The following is an 18,111-nucleotide window of genomic DNA, read 5'->3' on the forward strand; positions in this document are numbered from 1 at the left end:
AATGTTCATTCAATCAATCACAGCGCAGATTGATTGATTGAATGAAAATGTTATTAACAGATTGCAGAATGGGTACAATACAGTACGGCTCAATACACACAATTGTTAAGGGAATGCAGACCAGAGAAAGACTTTCGTCTTGTTTACATCAGGGTCCCCCATTTTCAATTCATAATGAATTGTAAGTAAGGGTGCAACTTGCACCGTACAATCCATTCTTTGTGGATCTAGCCCACAGTATTTCTGACACTGGGAATACATTCCCTGAGATTCATAGATGTCCCTAGAATCAGATACCAAGAACATGCAAATGGACCATATTAAAAAAAAATCTGTAAATGTGTATTCTACATGCTTATGGAATGAATGAGATACAAAAAAAATATTATTATTAAAAAAAAAAAAAAAAAAAAAAAAAAATTTGTAATTAATTTTGAGTTAATTTTCATAACGCGATTATTTGCTGTGTAATTAATTAATCTAATTAACGCGATAAACTGACAGCCCTAGTTTTTAGATTTATTCACTCTGGGACCCGTTTTCAGAAAATAGTGTATTCAGGCTCCCAGAACGCGGACACCATGTGGTCGAAACGTGCAAAAGATACACCCAAAATATCGTATACATCTGGACATGGCCTAAGGGTAACAGGGCGGTAACATATAACATTGGTTGACGGAAAGGATGACCAATAAATGGTACAATGGAAGCACAGGTAACTCAAAGGGTGAGCCAAGGCCAAAACAACAAACAAACACCACTATTCTCCAAAACAAACCAACCTAATCTATGTTACAAATAAATGAACATTCCCTAACCTAAACCATTACCTAACAAAAACAGGAGAAAACAATACCCAAATGAAATGGCAGCTCACCCCATCAGTGCTTCCTGAAAAGGAGAAAATAACACACATTAGTGATACATACAGGACAGGTAAACATATATGGCAGGACAGCAAACTACTGCCTACTACACGTATAACAAAACAATATAGGCCTATAGCTCTCTATGGCGACACACGGTGGTACAAACAATTGCTCAATGAACTGAGCACATGGCAATTACACAAAGGCAATTTCACAAAGGCAATTTCACCAAAGGCAATTTCACAAGGGCACCAAAATACAAACAGGCCTAGCCTCATGCATGAATGAAGTGAGCAGCCAGGTTTAAAACTGGGTGTGGTGATCCGGGATTGGGTGGTGGGTGATGGTTCAGGATTGGGTGCAGGAATCCTGAAACCCATCCACCAATCGGTGACATAGTAGTCCACCAATGGAGGGGCAGGACTGGCAGGGACCAATGGTGGAGGACGGGTTCTGACTAAAGGGAGGAAACAAAATGGAGACTAAACAAACACTGGGGAAGCAAAGACATTGGGATGTAACAGCAGTATTCCTTCTTATCTGAATCTATGGGATGACCACAGCTCCAACATGTAAGCTACAGTAGTATGCGGTATTCCTTCTTATCTGAATCTATGGGATGACCACAGCTCCCACATAAAATAAGATAGATGATCCTTTATTAATCCCCTTGGGGAAATTTGGTTGTCAAAGCAGCATGGGGGGAGATACAGGGTGGGGGATACATAGCTTAACAGTCCTATACAGTCCAGTATCTATATACACTATAGATACACTATAAAATATAAATACAAATACAATATAATATAAAAAAGTACAAAACACAAGATAGTCCAGTGATAAAAGTCCAGTGATATGAGTCTCTAGTGCAAAATACAAGATAGTCAGTACAGTGAGTTCTCAAGTCCCGAGTTCTGACAGTGATAGTTCTGGCAGCAGAGCCGGCCGTCCAAGCCCTTTGTTGTAGAGCCTGATGGCTGCCGGTATAAAGGAGCGGCTCAGGCGGTTTGTGGTGTGTCGGGGGGGGATGAGTCTTTGGCTGAACGTGCTCTTCATTCTGGCTAGCTCCTCGTAGAGGGGGTGAGAGGGGTTCGCAGGATGGCTTCTAGCTTTTTCCTCATCCTCCTCTCAGCCACCGCCTATAGATTATCCAGCTCACCACCCACTACTGAGCTAGCCTTCTTCACCAGCTTGTTCAGCTTCCCTCGAGTTGATGTTGTCCCCCCAGCACAACACAGCAATAAGAGGACGCTGGCTACAACCGACTGGTAGAAAGATAGCAGCAGTCGGTTGCACACGTCAAACGACCTGAGTCTCCTCAGGAAGAACAGCCTACTCTGTCCCTTCCTGTAGAGGGCCTCAGTGTTGTCCGACCAGTCCAGTTTTTTGTTCAGGTGAACTCCAATGTATGTAGGCTACAGTAGTCGCCTCAGAAGCCCGTTCATTCTTGCTGCACGCAAATACAATTCCAGTGTCTAGGAAGCCGACAGGGTTTTGTAAACAAATCTACTGTGACATGTAAGACAGGCTTTCTTCCATTTAAATAAGCCAATATTGTACAGTTTCTTCAATAGCTCTTCTAGCAGCAATCTGTTTGGCTACATTTAATAAAAACTCATCTGAGCAAAGTTAGGTGGAGGGTCAGGCAGACAGACAGGCAAGCAGACTGAGAGACAGGCAGGCGGGCAACAGACAGACAGACAGACAGACAGACAGACAGACAGACAGACAGACAGACAGACAGACAGACAGACAGACAGGCAGGCAGGCAGGCATGCAGGCAGGCAGGCAGGCAGGCAGGCAGGCAGGCAGGCAGGCAGGCAGGCAGGCAGGCACGCAGACAGGCAGGCAGATAGACAGGCAGGGAGATAGACTGGCAGACAGACAGGCAGGCAGACAGACAGGCAGACGAGCACTATATAGTATAAAGTATAATACACTATGGTAGTAAGCCATACTGGCCAGTGGTATAACTAATAAGAGTAGGTATGGGATATATGAGATACACAGATATAGATATAGCATAATATAGTCAGTACAGCATCCTGCCCAGCCTTCCCAGAGAACAGTCGCATTTCTCTCCCTCTCCCAGGTCCCTCAAGGCCATCCCTACCGCGGCCTACTTGCCTCCCTGAAGCTGTCTCGCTGCTGTCTCTGCTCTACTTTTTCTCCTATCGCCGCCGCTCACTGCCTCCCTGAAGTCGCTCTGCCGTGTCGAATCTACCTTCTTCAATGGAATCAACTCCCTACTCAAACTACGATATGGATCTAGTAAGCTGGTCTTTTGCAGCGATCGATCGTATATTTTCTTCAAGGAAGCAGAATGCGGCTGATCCACTATGTCCACTTGGAACTTTTCAATCTGGCTTCTCTATTGATACCTACGGAAAGTGGAACCCGATCTGCCTCTTTCCGCTCGAGATTGAAGATGTAGAAAATATATATATCTTCGCATTCATGCTGATCGGATTGGGAGCGATCGTCATCTGGATCTGGTTTTGTTTTAAAATAATTCGGAAAGATGTAAATCGTCTGGCTTTGGCGTTAGCCAGGATGGAAGCCTCCCGTCCCACATGGAACTGTTTAAAAGACTTGCTGTATATCATTCTGACAAACAATCAAGATCAAAAGTCATGCTGGGGATCACGCAGGAGATTAAGAGCGTGACAAATCATGTTTAAATCAAATTGGGGCATTTTTGGAAGCATTTCTGGCCACTGCTGCCTGCTGCCCCCCCCCCCCCGTCTCTGCAGAGAGTGGAATTTGATTGATTGATTGAAAACTTTATTAACAGATTGCAGAATGGGTACAGTACAGCTCAATATATACAATTGTTAAGGGGATGCAGACCAGAGAAAGACTTTCGTCTTGTTTACATCAGGGTCCCCCATTTTCAATTCATCATAACATATATGACATACATGACATACAGATAGACAGTACTGCTACATCTATACATTTATGACGTACCAGATTTGCAAATACAGTACTGTTTGTGATACAAAAAGAGTCCAGAAAAGCGACGTCAGGTCGGTAGTCGAGGAGATAGGGACGGTACATGGCGTTCGGAGGACGGTGGAGCCTCCAAGGCCGGGCTGGCTGAAGGAGATAAAAATGGTATGTAGCCCCTACCCCCCCTTCCACGTGTATGTCCAGCGCCTACCCCACGTTGGTGACGGCAGCTAACTAGTATGCATGCTGGAGGGGGGGAGCCAAGAAGACTGTCTCGTCACCAAGTCCCACCCCCCAGCTGACAGCATTGTAGTCAGAGCCATGACCCCGGCCCCTTCCGGTTCTGCAACGGTGGCTCCGGACAATCTCTTTCCCTCTCTCCCTCCCGCCTATGGCGCGGTGACACCTCGGTCTGGCCGCAGCAGACTATTGATTGATTGATTGATTGAAAAGTTTATTAACATATTGCAGAATGGGTACAGTACAGTACAGCTCAATACATACAATTGTTAAGGGGATGCAGACCAGAGAAAGACTTTCGTCTTGTTTACATCAGGGTCCCCCATTTTCAATTCATCATAACATATATGACATACATGACATACAGATAGACAGTACTGCTACATCTATACATTTATGACATATCAGATTTGCAAATACAGTACTGTTTGTGATACAAAAAGTGTCCAGAAAAAGAGTGTATATACATTTGACGTAGAAACTATACATTGGAGGAGGTTGGGTGGGTGGGGTGGGGTTGGTGGGTGGGGGCTGTACATTGGAGGGGGGGTGGGGGGTTGGGGTAGGGGGGGGGGACACTGTACACTGTACATTGGAATACTGACAAAGCCATACTTGGTAATTTACTGTACAACTGGGTTAAGACATTTGTAGGGGCCAGTTTTCGAATTGCAGTCTCCCGTAGGTGTTCTTTGAGAGTGTTTTTGAAAGTGGGTAGTGATTCACATTCCTTTACTATCGCATACGGTGTCTCAGACATACTGTAGTCGACATGTGTCAACAAATGTACATGCCTGTTTGAATTTATGTTGTGCCGTTATTACTGTAAACATTTTATGATTGTGAAATTATGACTGTTTAATGAGATGATGAGCTGTATGTGTATGTCACTTGAATTTCCCCCGTGAGGGATTAATAAAAAAGATATCCTTCATAAAGCGTGTGGTATGTATACAGGAATATATGCAGATATATTGGATATAGATGCATATAAATACAGTATATAGTGTTATTGTACATGACTATCAGTATCATACAGTGTTATATGGGTAGACTATAAGGTAGGGACATTCGCTATGTAGGCCAGCCCTCAAAGGTCCGGCAAAAAATCACTAAACATCTGGATGGAAAATAATCTACAAAAACAACACATATCCTCATGAGCACATGCACACCTGCCTTAAGTCCATTTTATTAAGTCCAGCTAATTTGAAGTGCCATGCTCAAGGGCACTTAAAAAGTGGGTGTTGTGGGGAAGGACACTATTCATTCACTTCTCCTGCTCGTCCAGGGATTGAACCAGTGACCTTCTAGGTTTACTAGCCCACTTACACCGTCTCCTCTAGTTGATTTTTTGTTTTTGCGGACTTGTGGAAATATTTGTATTTGTGTGTGTGTGGCCTTGTTTTGTCCCCATATGTGAGGAAAATAAGATTGTTTTTGTCATTGGCCGGTCCAGACAATTGAGACTTATTTTAAGGTTAGGGGTTATGGATAGGGTTAGGTTAAGGTTAGGGTAAGGATTATGGTAACAGGCTTCTCACAAGGTCCTTGAAGTGCTTAAAGTGCTTGCTTTTTTACAAAAAAAATTCAAGGCCTGGAATTCCTTGAAAACAGCCAATTCTTAACAAGGTGCTTAAAAAGTCCTTGAAATTCAAATCAACCGATCAAATTGTTCTGAATCAAGAAATAGTTTTTTTTCTTTTATGTTTTAATAAAATCTGACGAGTAGCTGTCTTGCACGCTCCAACTGCTTTTCCTCATTTCTTCGTGTGTGATGCTCTAGCTTGCTCTAGTAGCAAGCAGGCCAAGGAGATGCAAAAACAGCATTTAAAAGTGAATTGTATCCTTCGAGTGACATCCTTGAAAATGAAAAATAGTGCTTGGAAAAGCACTTAAAAGTCATTGAATTTCATTTAGCAATGTCTGTGGGAACCCAGTGGTAAGTCCCCAAATGCATGAAATTGTGTGTGTGTGTGTGTGTGTGTGTGTGTGTGTGTGTGTGTGTGTGTGTGTGTGTGTGTGTGTGTGTGTGTGTGTGTGTGTGTGTGTGTGTCCCAGGTGGAGTTGACAGGAAACAGTATATTTGAGTATATCCACCCATCAGACCACGATGAGATGACGGCCGTGCTCAGTGCTCACCAGCCCCCCCACCATCATCTACTGCAAGGTAAGACTTCTTCTTCTTCTTCTTCTTCTTCTTCTTCTTCTTCTTCTTCTTCTTCTTCTTCTTCTTCTTCTTCTTCTTCTTCTTCTTCTTCTTCTTCTTCTTCTTCTTCTTCTTCTTCTTCTTCTTCTTCTTCTTCTTCTTCTTCTTCTTCTTCTTCTTCTTCTTCTTCTTCTTCTTCTTCTTCTTCTTCTTCTTCTTCTTCTTCTTCTTCTTCTTCTTCTTCTTCTTCTTCTTCTTCAAAATATTTGTGAAAATGTGAAAAACTCTTGCAAATCCCCAAACTAGAGCGCTAAAACAAAAAAAATCTAGATGACACAGAGAGCACTCATAGGTTCATTCATAGGTACATTTCTGGTTTCAGAACTGAGAACGCCACTATTGAATGATACTCATTTGGATATAAAAAAAAATCCCATTCATTGTCAATGGAGCTGCTCCAGACTTTATAATTGATGACATCATCTTCTCTGGTTTCTGGCTTTGGTAGGTAGCCTGTGTTCATAAATATGGATTTGTGATATTGAACCTGTAACTATATAACAAGGTAATAATGTCTCTGTTACATATCTGTTTGTTTTACAGAATATGAAATGGAACGCTCCTTTTTCCTGAGGATGAAGTGTGTCCTGGCGAAGCGTAACGCAGGTCTGACCTGTGGAGGATATAAGGTGGGTCATGTCAACATAATAATGATAATAAATACTAATACAACAGTGATATCATCATTCATCTGAACTCCACTTTGTACAGTATATCATCAGCGCCTGTGTTGCAGATTAGCCCTGCCTGAAGCCCAGTATCTCCCTAAGTCTCCTTTCAAATTGGTAATGGCACCTTCTTCTTTTCTGGGAAAGCTCAACGAACGGACAGTGCTGCCACCGCTGGTCGCCAATAACCCCCCCCCCCCCTTGGTTTTTATTTTATGTAACATATCACCTAGAGGATTGGGAGTGGAGACCTGTTGTAAATTTACATTGGAGAGGAAAAGAAAGCGTTTATGTTGAGAGGGGAATAAATCAGGCACAGGGAAGTGGAGGTGTGGCCGCGGTGCTGCCAGACACAGGCCGCTTGAGCCCAAACAGGACGTGAGGAAGATAAATAGCGTCATTAGCACGGAGAGGCATATGGCGAGGGCTGAGACAGACTTTCAAGCTTTGTTAGTCCAGCGCCGCCAGGAAAACCCGGGCGACAATTTGTGAACATGCACTGGTGTCCAGCACCCTTGGATTTGTGACGTCACCTGGATGTAAAATCGGAGACTGTTCCACCGCGACAACAAACCTCGTGGAGCCAATACTATGTTGCATTCTTACACCCAAAGGAGATTTACCCCAAAACTTCATTTAAACACAGATTTCCATTTACTGGCCAGGTATATCATGGAAATGGACATTCTCTCAATTGGTATAAGAAGCCAGGTCTAATTGTTTTTGAGGTTACCACGGGTGCAGTTTTGTTTTTCTTTTTATCATAATTTGCAGTCATAAGTCAGTGCTGGGCAAAACTCAGGGAACACATATTTCCATTATCTCTAAATCAAATCAAATCAAATCAAATGTATTTGTAAAGCCCACAATCACACGTTAATGTTCCCATGGGCTGGACAAATCTTCTTTAAACAAGTCAAGAAGAAACATCACAATAAATCAAGAACAAAAAACCCATCATGAAATCCAAAACAACACTCCCAGACATACCCCAGCGAAGGTAAGAAAAAATTCACTAAAAATCAAAAGATCCTAAAAATAGGAAAAAAGCATCACAGGCAATGTGGAGGAGAGAAACCTTAGAAGGGCCGTTCAAGGGGGGACCCCCCCTTCTTGGATGTCGGTGATAGTAGTGTTGCTATAGATGATGGTGGAGAATAAAACATGCAAAATAGTTGGTACTGAACATATACGTGTAATAAAACACAAATATGTACATGCAATAGCAACTGGGGTACATAAGAACATTTTTGAAAAATGTAAATAGAATAGAGCTAAGAACAACAACAACAAAAGAGAAAGCATAGGGAGACGAGTGCTAATGTGAAAATAGGATAAAGGCTAAATGTCAAGGCTCAGAGCTCAAAATATCAGAGTCATATTCCGTTTGCACATGAGTATGCAGGGCCGCCTGGGAGAAATGGGAGGCCCTGTGCGAGATTTAAACGCGAGGCCCCCCCCCCCCCCCCGCTATTTGGCCCTAAACAGAGAGTACACAGTGGCAGAATACCTGAGCACTGTGACTGAAGATCCTTGACTAGGTACAGACTCAGCGAGCACAGCCTAGCCATCGAGAAAGGCTGCCATAGGCAGACTGTGTGTGTTAGAAAGAGAGAGAGAGAGAGCATGTGTGTTTGTCGTGTGTGTGTGTGTTAGAGAGAGAACATGTATGAGAGATCCAAAAGGACAAAGATCAACACTTAAATCCAAAGAGAGAGAGAGAGAGAGACACATTGGAAAGAAATTGAAATGCTATTTGGCCCTAAACAGAGAGTACACAGTGGCAGAATACCTGAGCACTGTGACTGAAGATCCTTGACTAGGTACAGACTCAGCGAGCACAGCCTAGCCATCGAGAAAGGCCGCCATAGGCAGACTGTGTGTGTTAGAAAGAGAGAGAGAGAGAGAGAGAGAGCATGTGTGTTTGTCATGTGTGTGTGTGTTAGAGAGAGAGCATGTATGAGAGATCCAAAAGGACAAAGATCAACACTTAAATCCAAAGAGAAGAGGGTCTATACCAGAGAAAACAAAGCAGCAAGGAGCCAATGGCCGACATCAGCTAAATAGGCTAGCCAGGTACTGTGACACCAGGCCACACACAGCTTTGGCCAACGGCCCAACGCTACCCAAGCTACACAAACGACCAAGACATTCACACACAGCACATGTCGTATCTCCAAATGTTGTGAAGTAGCATAATGTTTTGCCTGGAAAAAAAACATTGTTATTAACAAAACATTCGGGAGGGGAAGGAAGGAAGAGTGGGGTAATGTCATGACATTTTCATTAATCTTACCTGCACCAAGGAATGCAGGGCGAAAGGCCGCAACACAGGTCTCCACGTTGACGAAAGGCCTCTCGCTGGCAGGACAAAAATAAGCTATGCTATGGCCGGAGCCTTGTCATGGTGCAGGCCCGACTACATCTTCTGTCAAAGATGATGTCGTAGTCAGAGTGCCAGAACCCCCTGCTATTCTCACGGCTAATGTCAATGGTCGTAGCACAAGCTAACAGCTAACTCTAGCCTAGGCTAACTGATAGCATCAAACTAACGTTACGTGCGCAGCCGGCAGCTAACGTCGTAGCTAAACAGCTAACTGGCTAACACGGCTATCGCTAACCATTAGCTAACGCAGAAGCAAGCTATGCGGCTACCACTGAAACTACAACATTGAGAAAAGCAATACAGGCGCTGACACCAGGCCACACACTGTTAGCTACTAACTCCATACTACAACAGCTAGTCGACCAGTTTGGCTCCAGAGAGAGAGAGAGAGATCCACGGCGGGAATATAATAGGTTGCATGAACTCACCATAACGCAGTATCAATGGTAAAGTTGGAAGGAGACTTTCTTAGCCCACGGTGTAATTTCTTCTGATCCATGCTGCTTTTGAAAAGACATCCACTCGCTCCTCTGAATAGCGCTGAATTAGATCCCTGTACCTCGTGTGTCCGAGAAGAGCCCGGAAACACTATCCTAAAATCTGTAGAGCAGCAAAGCCGCAGAAACCGGAACACTGCAGTCTGCAGAGCCGCAGAGGCAGGAACAAGTCAGACACATTCTACAAACGTGTCTAATGTGAAATATATAAGCATATAAGCAAAACTAGATTTTAGGTCTGTGATGAAAAAGGGCCTCGCGGGAAGGGGGGCCTTGCAAAAAAAAGAAAAAAAAATATTTTTTATTTTGCGAGGCCCCCCTCCCCGCGAGGCCCTGTGCGACCGCACTGCTCGCACACCCCCTGAGGCGGCCCTGTGAGTATGTATTCCGTTCGGATCCATTTGAAGTATGGGGGCGACGTAGAGAGGATCACATCACCTTGGCCATCACCACGGGGCATCTACCACCTTGGTCATCACCACGAGACATCCACTCACAGAGAGACAGGGAGACAGGGAGATGGGGACAGGCGTTAGACAGATCTCTCTCTTTAGATATATCCAGTGGCGTCGTTAGCCCTGGGCTTCCGGGGCTTTAGCCCCGGATGTTTTTCTCCTAGCCCCGGATCTAAAAAAAAAAAAAAAAAAATTGTTTACATTTTTTTTTTTTTTTTTTTTTTTTTTTACTTTTTTTTACTTTTTTTTTTTTTATGTCAGCATTCCCATTGTCTGTGCTGAATGTTTGTTAGTGTTTGGTATTTTTTGTTGGTTTTTAGTACTTTTAAAAACATTTAGTAAGTAGTTTTCATTTGATCCTATAATTTTTTCATTCACCGATTTGTGGACTTTTTTTTTAGTGTCCTGAAAGACATCTTATAAATCAAATGCATTATTATTATTATCATCCAGGAGGGAAAAGACACTTTGGATAGTAGGGACTGCATCTCTGCCTGCCCTGACCAGGAAACACTTTGCAACTGTGATCTCCTCTGGCAGTAGTTGGATATTGTAATGTGTGGCGAGGGGTTGCAGCAATTCCACTGAGAGAAACTGGTCTGAGGCTGGATAACATGCCTGTATGCCTCTCATAAGTTCTTCTCCAACTCATGAGAACCTGCTCTCAAGCTCTTGCAGCATTCTGTCGAGGACTGGATAGTCTTTGTCTCAGCTGATCTCCTGAGCTGAGGTCTGAGCTTGTGCCACAAGATGACTCAACTACATACTCGTCCATCCTTTTCTGCTTCCTCCTTTGGCTGGTAGTATGTTCCTCAATCCCAAGGCCATTACATATGGCCTTTGTCCTGTCATACATGTCCACTGCCATCTCTGAGGTGCGATAACCTTTGAGTGTGTCCTGCACTGTGCTTTTAAATAGTACAGATATTGAAGATGTGCACTTTAACGCAGCAGCACCTGGAGCCATCCATACCCATGTCCAGTGTCCTATAATAAGCTTTAATCGAACCTCGGATAGTCCGGTTGGTTTGGGGTGGTGTGAAAGCTCATTCACTCTTGCAAGTGAACCCTGCTGCGGTTCATTTGAGATGTGAATGCAAAGCGGACCAAAGGCAGGAAAATACCCAAAAATCTAATTTCTTTTTATGAGAAGACTGAAACATATGTATATAATGAAACACACAATACAGTCTTTTTTCGATTGCCTAAGCATGATTTTGAAAACGGGGCCCGGTGTTTCAAAACACACAATTAGCACAACCACACACACAATTATCAGAACACCTCAGATCCTTTGCTAAATTAAACACTTGTCAAAACCATACACTAATTTTGTTACCATATGAAACACACGTTTCATATGACTTAATTCTGTTTGAACCAGTTACACACACTGCTGTGCTTAACCTAAAACACATTTAGCAATTCTACTTCTCAGTGATTAGAGTACTGTAAGTGAAGTACGCAGAGAATGTGCAAATATACAATAAATTCACCAAACACTACACAAGACCAATGCTGTAGACTGATGAAAATATAATTTATTTATCTACATATACCCAAATCAATGATGCAGACTGATGAAAAAAATGACATTTTCTCTCCATATACCCAAATCAATGATGCAGACTGATGAAAATATAAATGTTCTCTCCATATAACCAAATCAGTCAACATTTCAACATGGAGAATCACAACAATACATGTCCCAGTTTTCATGCTACTATGTGCATAACACTGTAAGCTCAGCAAATATCAGACAAACATAAAATACTGTATCCAGTACAGGTTAAAATTACAGTAACACAATTTTTTTTGAAAGAATTTAAACAGAAAATACTAGACATTATCTCTTTGCCTAGCTGGATCTGGCAAGATAATTTTTTGTTCTGATTCTCCATGTTGACATGTTGACTGATTTGTGAAAATGGGAGAAAATGTATATTTTCATCAGTCTGCATCAATGGTTGTCTTGTGTAGTGTTTGGTGAATGTATTGTATATTTTCACGTTCTGTGTACAGTACTTCACTCTCATTCCATTTTGGTTGAAGACAGGTGAACTCACCTGCTGCATTTTTATAGTGCTTAAACCTGATTGTGTATCTACAATTAAGCAATGGTGTGTTTGTGCATCTGATGGCTGTGTTTAACCAATTGGCTTATATGTGTGGTAATTTGACATTCTGTGTCTAATGTAATGCAAGTGTGTTTAGTGTTTTGCAAATCACTGTGTGTATTGTTTTACAAAAAGTGAGGCTGACATTGTAGGGGTGCAAATCTGGGCCTATATTTTGCTCCTTGAGTGTAAGGTTTTGATAATTGTGTAATACTTTTGATTTGAGTGTTTATGCAATTGAAGAAAACTGTAAAGACTAGAGATGAACTGTTTATTTATTTTGTACATAGGCTGTGCATATGTTTGTTTTTGTTTGTTTGTTTATTTGCTTATGTGTATGATTCTTAACTGTGTTTTTATTTTGTTATTGGTGTATATGTGTATGTATGTACAGTATATGTATATATATTATATATATATATATATATATGGATATATATGTGTATATATGTATATTTGTACTCCTGTTGGGGCTTCTTGGACCAGATCAATGTTTTATATGGCTAAATAAATAAATAAGAAACTGATGATTTGGTCCTGTTAACTTTGAATTTTCTATGGGGACTGCCCAGATCCCTCTCATGGACCTGGACCTCACTTTGAGAACCTCTAATGATTCTAGTTATTCAGTATTCATCTCTAATTACTCTAAAATTGCGTATTTCTGTGTTAAAAACAAACAAAAAAGGGGGGGGGGGGGGACGACAACCCCCCCCCCCCCCTACACCCCCCCGGGCTGAAGCCCCCAATGTTTTCTAACCCTAAAAACGCCACTGTATCTCTCCCCAGCTAATTTGGCTTGATGCGTAACTTAGTAGCTCCACTTACGTAGCTCTCACTCCTCTCTCTCTTTCTTTCAAGATAATACAAATCCATCTACCAGACACCCGCACAACATGGGCTACACACAGCGATCATCCGCGATTTAACACTGAACCTCATCATCACAACAATGCTTGCTAGTACATCATTTTAGTCAGCTACAAAAATACAGCATGCCTGCATGACAACAGTAATTCACTTACCATTAGTAGCGACACTTTCTGAGAATGTCGCTCTATCCATTCCGTTTTACGGTATATTCTAGTATTGCCAACAGGTGCAAAGCAGAATTTAAACCTCATTTGGGTGTAATAAATCATCCACCTTGTATCCTGTGAAAATAGATGTATTCATAGTATTCTCATGTCATGCCTTTCCTACCAATATGGCGCTGTGCCATAAACAGCTCATTGGCTAGTTGTCATTGTATCATTTGATTCAAATCACCTGATGTCTGTGATGGTGGAATAATATGAATAGGCATGATACTGGTAATAATTCATACAGTATATGGGAAGGCTATTATTTATGCCACTCTCCATGGTGCCCTTGTATTTGGTTGAGTGAGTCCCTCCTGCCTGAACCGCCTCTTCCATTCAGAAACACAACAACCACTGAAGTGAAACAAATTTTTTAAATCTCCATTTCATTCTCATGATGTAAGTTATTTCTCAGAAATAAGGATGTAAAAATGATTCAATTCCGATTTGGGAAGCTGGCCAGGTGTTTTTCAGTAAACCTCTGAATAAAGGGCCTATAGGAGGACAATGGAGTGCAGGTTGAGGAGGAAGAGACGGTTGAGAGGTGAGGTGCCGCTTGAAGAGATTTGTTTTTAATCTAGACACATGTCCTACCATGCACTGTAAATAACTCATGTACATATACCGATATGCCCTACTTTGTTTACTTGTTTTATTGCACAATGTCGTTCTATTGGATTCTTATTATATATTACTATTGTATTCTGCACATCGTTGCGGGCAAGACCCCCCGCATTTCATTGTATACTTGTATGCCGTGACAAATAAAACTCTTGACTCGACTCTTGACTTGACTTGACGGACTCTGCAGCTCCAGCTGAAGGGTGAAGATTGTTGCAGTCTTTACACACTGGAGTCTAGTCTGGGAGGACGAGTGAGGGCCATATCACTGCAGGGGAGGGAAGCGCTCTGTGCCCTGTAGCTGCAGAGTCCACTGCTTGAGTTAGATAGGATAGATTTTCCCAACCTTGGGGTCAAGGTCCTAAGTGAGATCCCTAGACAAAAGACTCAATCAAACTAAAATGACTTCATTGTCATTTTCAAATGAAAATCTATCTCAAGTGTGTGTGGCTATCATTGTAATTGTGTATATGGTTGATTTGCACATGGTCCAAAATTAGAGAACGAAAATGCCATAATCGAGCAGCCCTAGTCCCAAATGATCGTAAATCTTACAAATAGCGCCTTTAATTAATCCATCAGAATCTCTCAATCTCTTTCTGGGAATCCACTTGTGGCTGTGATCTCCCCCAGGTGATCCACTGCAGCGGCTACCTGAAGATCCGTCAGTACATGATGGACATGGCGCTGTACGACTCCTGCTACCAGATCGTGGGCCTGGTGGCCGTGGGCCACTCTCTGCCGCCCAGCGGCATCACGGAGATCAAGCTGCACAGTAACATGTTCATGTTCCGCGCCAGCCTGGACTTCAAACTCATCTTCCTGGACTCCAGGTACAGTTCATAGTGGGCTATTGCTTTTTAGTGTGAGCTGAAGATCGTTCCGAAAAATCCGGGGCATTAAAACAAAAGGCTGACCTTCCAAGCTCAGTCCGTACTATAGGGACCTTAAAGGAAAACTCCAACATTTTGGGAAATTAGCTTATTTGCCATCTACCCTGGAGTTAGACAAGAAGATACATAATTTTTTTCTTCTCTGTGGATGCAGTAGGAGTAGGAAGACGTTGATTGATTGATTGATTGATTGATTGAAAACTTTATTAACAGATTGCACAATGGGTGCGTACAGTACAGTACAGCTCAATACATACAATTGTTAAGGGGATGCAGACCAGAGAAAGACTTTCGCCTTGTTTACATCAGGGTCCCCCATTTTCAATTCATCGTTGGGAACTAGGCTAATGGAGGAACCTACTTCCAGTGACTGACGCTAAGCTAGGCTAACGGTGCACGTCTCCCTACTCCTACTGCATGCACAGAGAATAAAAAAGGTATGTATCTTCTTGTCTAACTCCAGGGTAGATGGCAAATAAGCTAATTTCCCAAAATGTTGGAGTTTTCCTTTAAGCATTTCAGTGTGTCAGATAGTGTCCATAGTTCCACTCTAGCAATATTGTGATATAAGGTGGTCATTTCCCAGCAATGGCCTTAAATAAACATATACCAATGTTTATTTAGCCTATCTGCCAGAGAAGACCAACCCACTTTACAGGATGCAGTGGTGAATACCATATCTATCACCAGTAATGCAAGTTCAAGTTTCAAGTTCAAGTTTGTTTATTATTTGTCAGAACAAAATACAGAATACTTTATAATGAAATGCTTGTTTCTGTATGAACCCCTGAGAGTATGCACAGTAAAAATAAGTATAAAATAATTAAGAAGTAAAAAGTAGGTAAAGTCAATATACATACTGTATATACAATATACAATACACCGTCAAATGAGTAACAGTGAGGTAGAATGCAGAGGTACAAAACTTGGGGTAGGGTGCAAATGAGGTATGAATGTTGTGCAAATCTCTTTAATAATAGATAAATATAGGGCGGCTAGGTGGAGCAGTGAGCAAGGCGCTCGCCACCAACGCAGGAGATGCTGGGTTCGAGCCCAGCTCTCGGCGTTGCTACCAGCTTGGCTGGTCGTTCATACTAATACAATTGGCAGTATTAGGGGTGGGAAGCTGGTGGGTGGGGATCGGACATTGTGGACAGCGATTCCTACAGGTTGGTTGGTGCGCCTGCTCAGTAGAATCAGGAAGCAACGGGGGCGGTGTGTCCCTCCCACACAGACCCTCGCCGCTGAGAGATCGCGCTGTGCAGGTGAAAAGATGCGACGGCTGCCTCCTCATGTACCGGAGGGGACACGTGATGTAAGGCTTAGTCCACATTGCAGCCGGCTTGTGGGAGGCATGGCCTAACAGCGTTCGAGACAGGGGAGGGTAGAATTGGACGATACGAAATTGGGGAAGGGAGAAAAACAGAAAAATGGGGAGAAAAAAGTAGATCAAACAAAAATAATAGATAAATATAAAGTGTGTTAAAGTGTCTAAAGTGAATAAAGTGAGTGGTAAGGTGAGTGTTTGTTTAAAGTGAGTGTGTACATGTGGATGTGTGTGCAGTGTGTGTAGATGATGGGTTGTTACATACTGTAGTGTCATTGTCATTGAGCATCCTGATGGCCTGGGGATAGAAGCTCCTTCTGAGTCTCTTTGTACTGGCCATGAGACTCCGGTAGCGCTTGCCTGACTGCAGCAGTTCAAAGAGGCAGTTGTTTGGGTGACTAGAGTCTTTGATTATTCGCTTAGCCTTGGCCCTGCAACGCTTGTTATAAACGTCCTGGAGAGTGGGAAGCCCACCTCCAATTGTGTGCTCGGCTGAACGGACCACTCTCTGTAGTCTGCTGAGAGCAGACTACATCTTAGAGCAGAATGATGGACTGTGTCTAGAGGATTCAGAGTGGAAGGAGCAGCATTTCTATAACTCACATTTATCCAAGATAAATGCTAATCGTTGGGAAGCTGTTCCTGTACAAGAAGCACATTTTTTTTGCCGCAATTTACTTGCATGATTGTCTGTCTATATGGTATTTAAATGTAAATTTCTCATCAAGCCAGAATCCAAGATATTTGTATTCTGTAACTCTTTCAATATCAGATCCATTCACAAATCATTGTAAACATTATCTCTAGCCCAACATAATATCATGGATATTGTTTTGCTTGCATTAATTACAAGCTTAAGGCCAATAAGCGCATCTTGCAGAGCATTAAATGAGAGTTGTACAGAGTCAGAAATACAATAGACAATAGTGTCATCTGCATACAAATGAACTTGACATCCACTAAGATATAATACAATCCTCTGGCAGCCATCAGGCTCTACAACAAAGGGCTCGGGCGGCCGGAGCGGCCGGTTCTGCTGCCAGAACTATCACTGTCTCAACTCGGGACCTGAGAACTAGAGACTCACATCAACGACTATCTTGATTCTTTGCACTAGAGACTCATACCACTGGTCTATCTTGTGTTTGTACTCTTATATTACTATTTTATATTACTTTATTTTATATTACTTTTTATATTACTTTATTATTATTTATTATTTATTATTATTATTTTATTATTATATATTTTTTTATATATATATTATTGTACTGTGAATCTATGCATCCCCCACCCTGTACCCCCCCCCCCCCATGCTGCTTTGACACCTGAATTTCCCCTAGGGGATTAATAAAGGATTATCTTATCTTATCTTAAATAAGACAGAATCCAGAATTGATCCCTGCGGGTTGCCTTTTTGTAATGGGTAGGAACTCTGACTGGGCTTTTCCTGTTTGAGCTGACTGGCCAGTTACTGTACATGGGAAGTTGGTGGATGGAAGTAATAGTTTGAGGGATGGATGGATTGATACTTGAATGGATAGATGGATGGATGGATGGATGGATGGATGGATGGATGGATGGATGGATGGATGGATGGATGGATGGATGGATGGATGGATGGATGGATGGATGGATGGATGGATGGATGGATGGATGGATGGATGGATGGATGGATAGATGGAACTAATAGTTTGATGGATGGATGGATCAATTAATCAATCAATGAAATTATAGGTTAATGGATGGATGGATGGATGGATGGATGGATGATAAATGGATGGATGGATGGATG

General features: G+C 42.3%; 1 protein-coding gene across 1 annotated transcript in view; it reads left to right on the top strand.

The window, feature by feature from the left end:
* sim2 (SIM bHLH transcription factor 2) overlaps window positions 1–18,111 on the top strand; it is a gene marked incomplete at both ends in the record, with an annotated part of 60,697 nt that overhangs the window by 32,988 nt on the left and 9,598 nt on the right. Inside the window, 3 exon segments of the mRNA XM_084320361.1 lie at window positions 6,123–6,231; window positions 6,814–6,899; window positions 14,730–14,929. Of these exon segments, the coding sequence (XP_084176487.1) occupies window positions 6,123–6,231; window positions 6,814–6,899; window positions 14,730–14,929 (395 nt within the window).

Source organism: Notolepis coatsorum (assembly GCF_963971535.1).
Source record: "Notolepis coatsorum genome assembly, chromosome: 8".
Classification (NCBI taxonomy): domain Eukaryota; kingdom Metazoa; phylum Chordata; class Actinopteri; order Aulopiformes; family Paralepididae; genus Notolepis; species Notolepis coatsorum.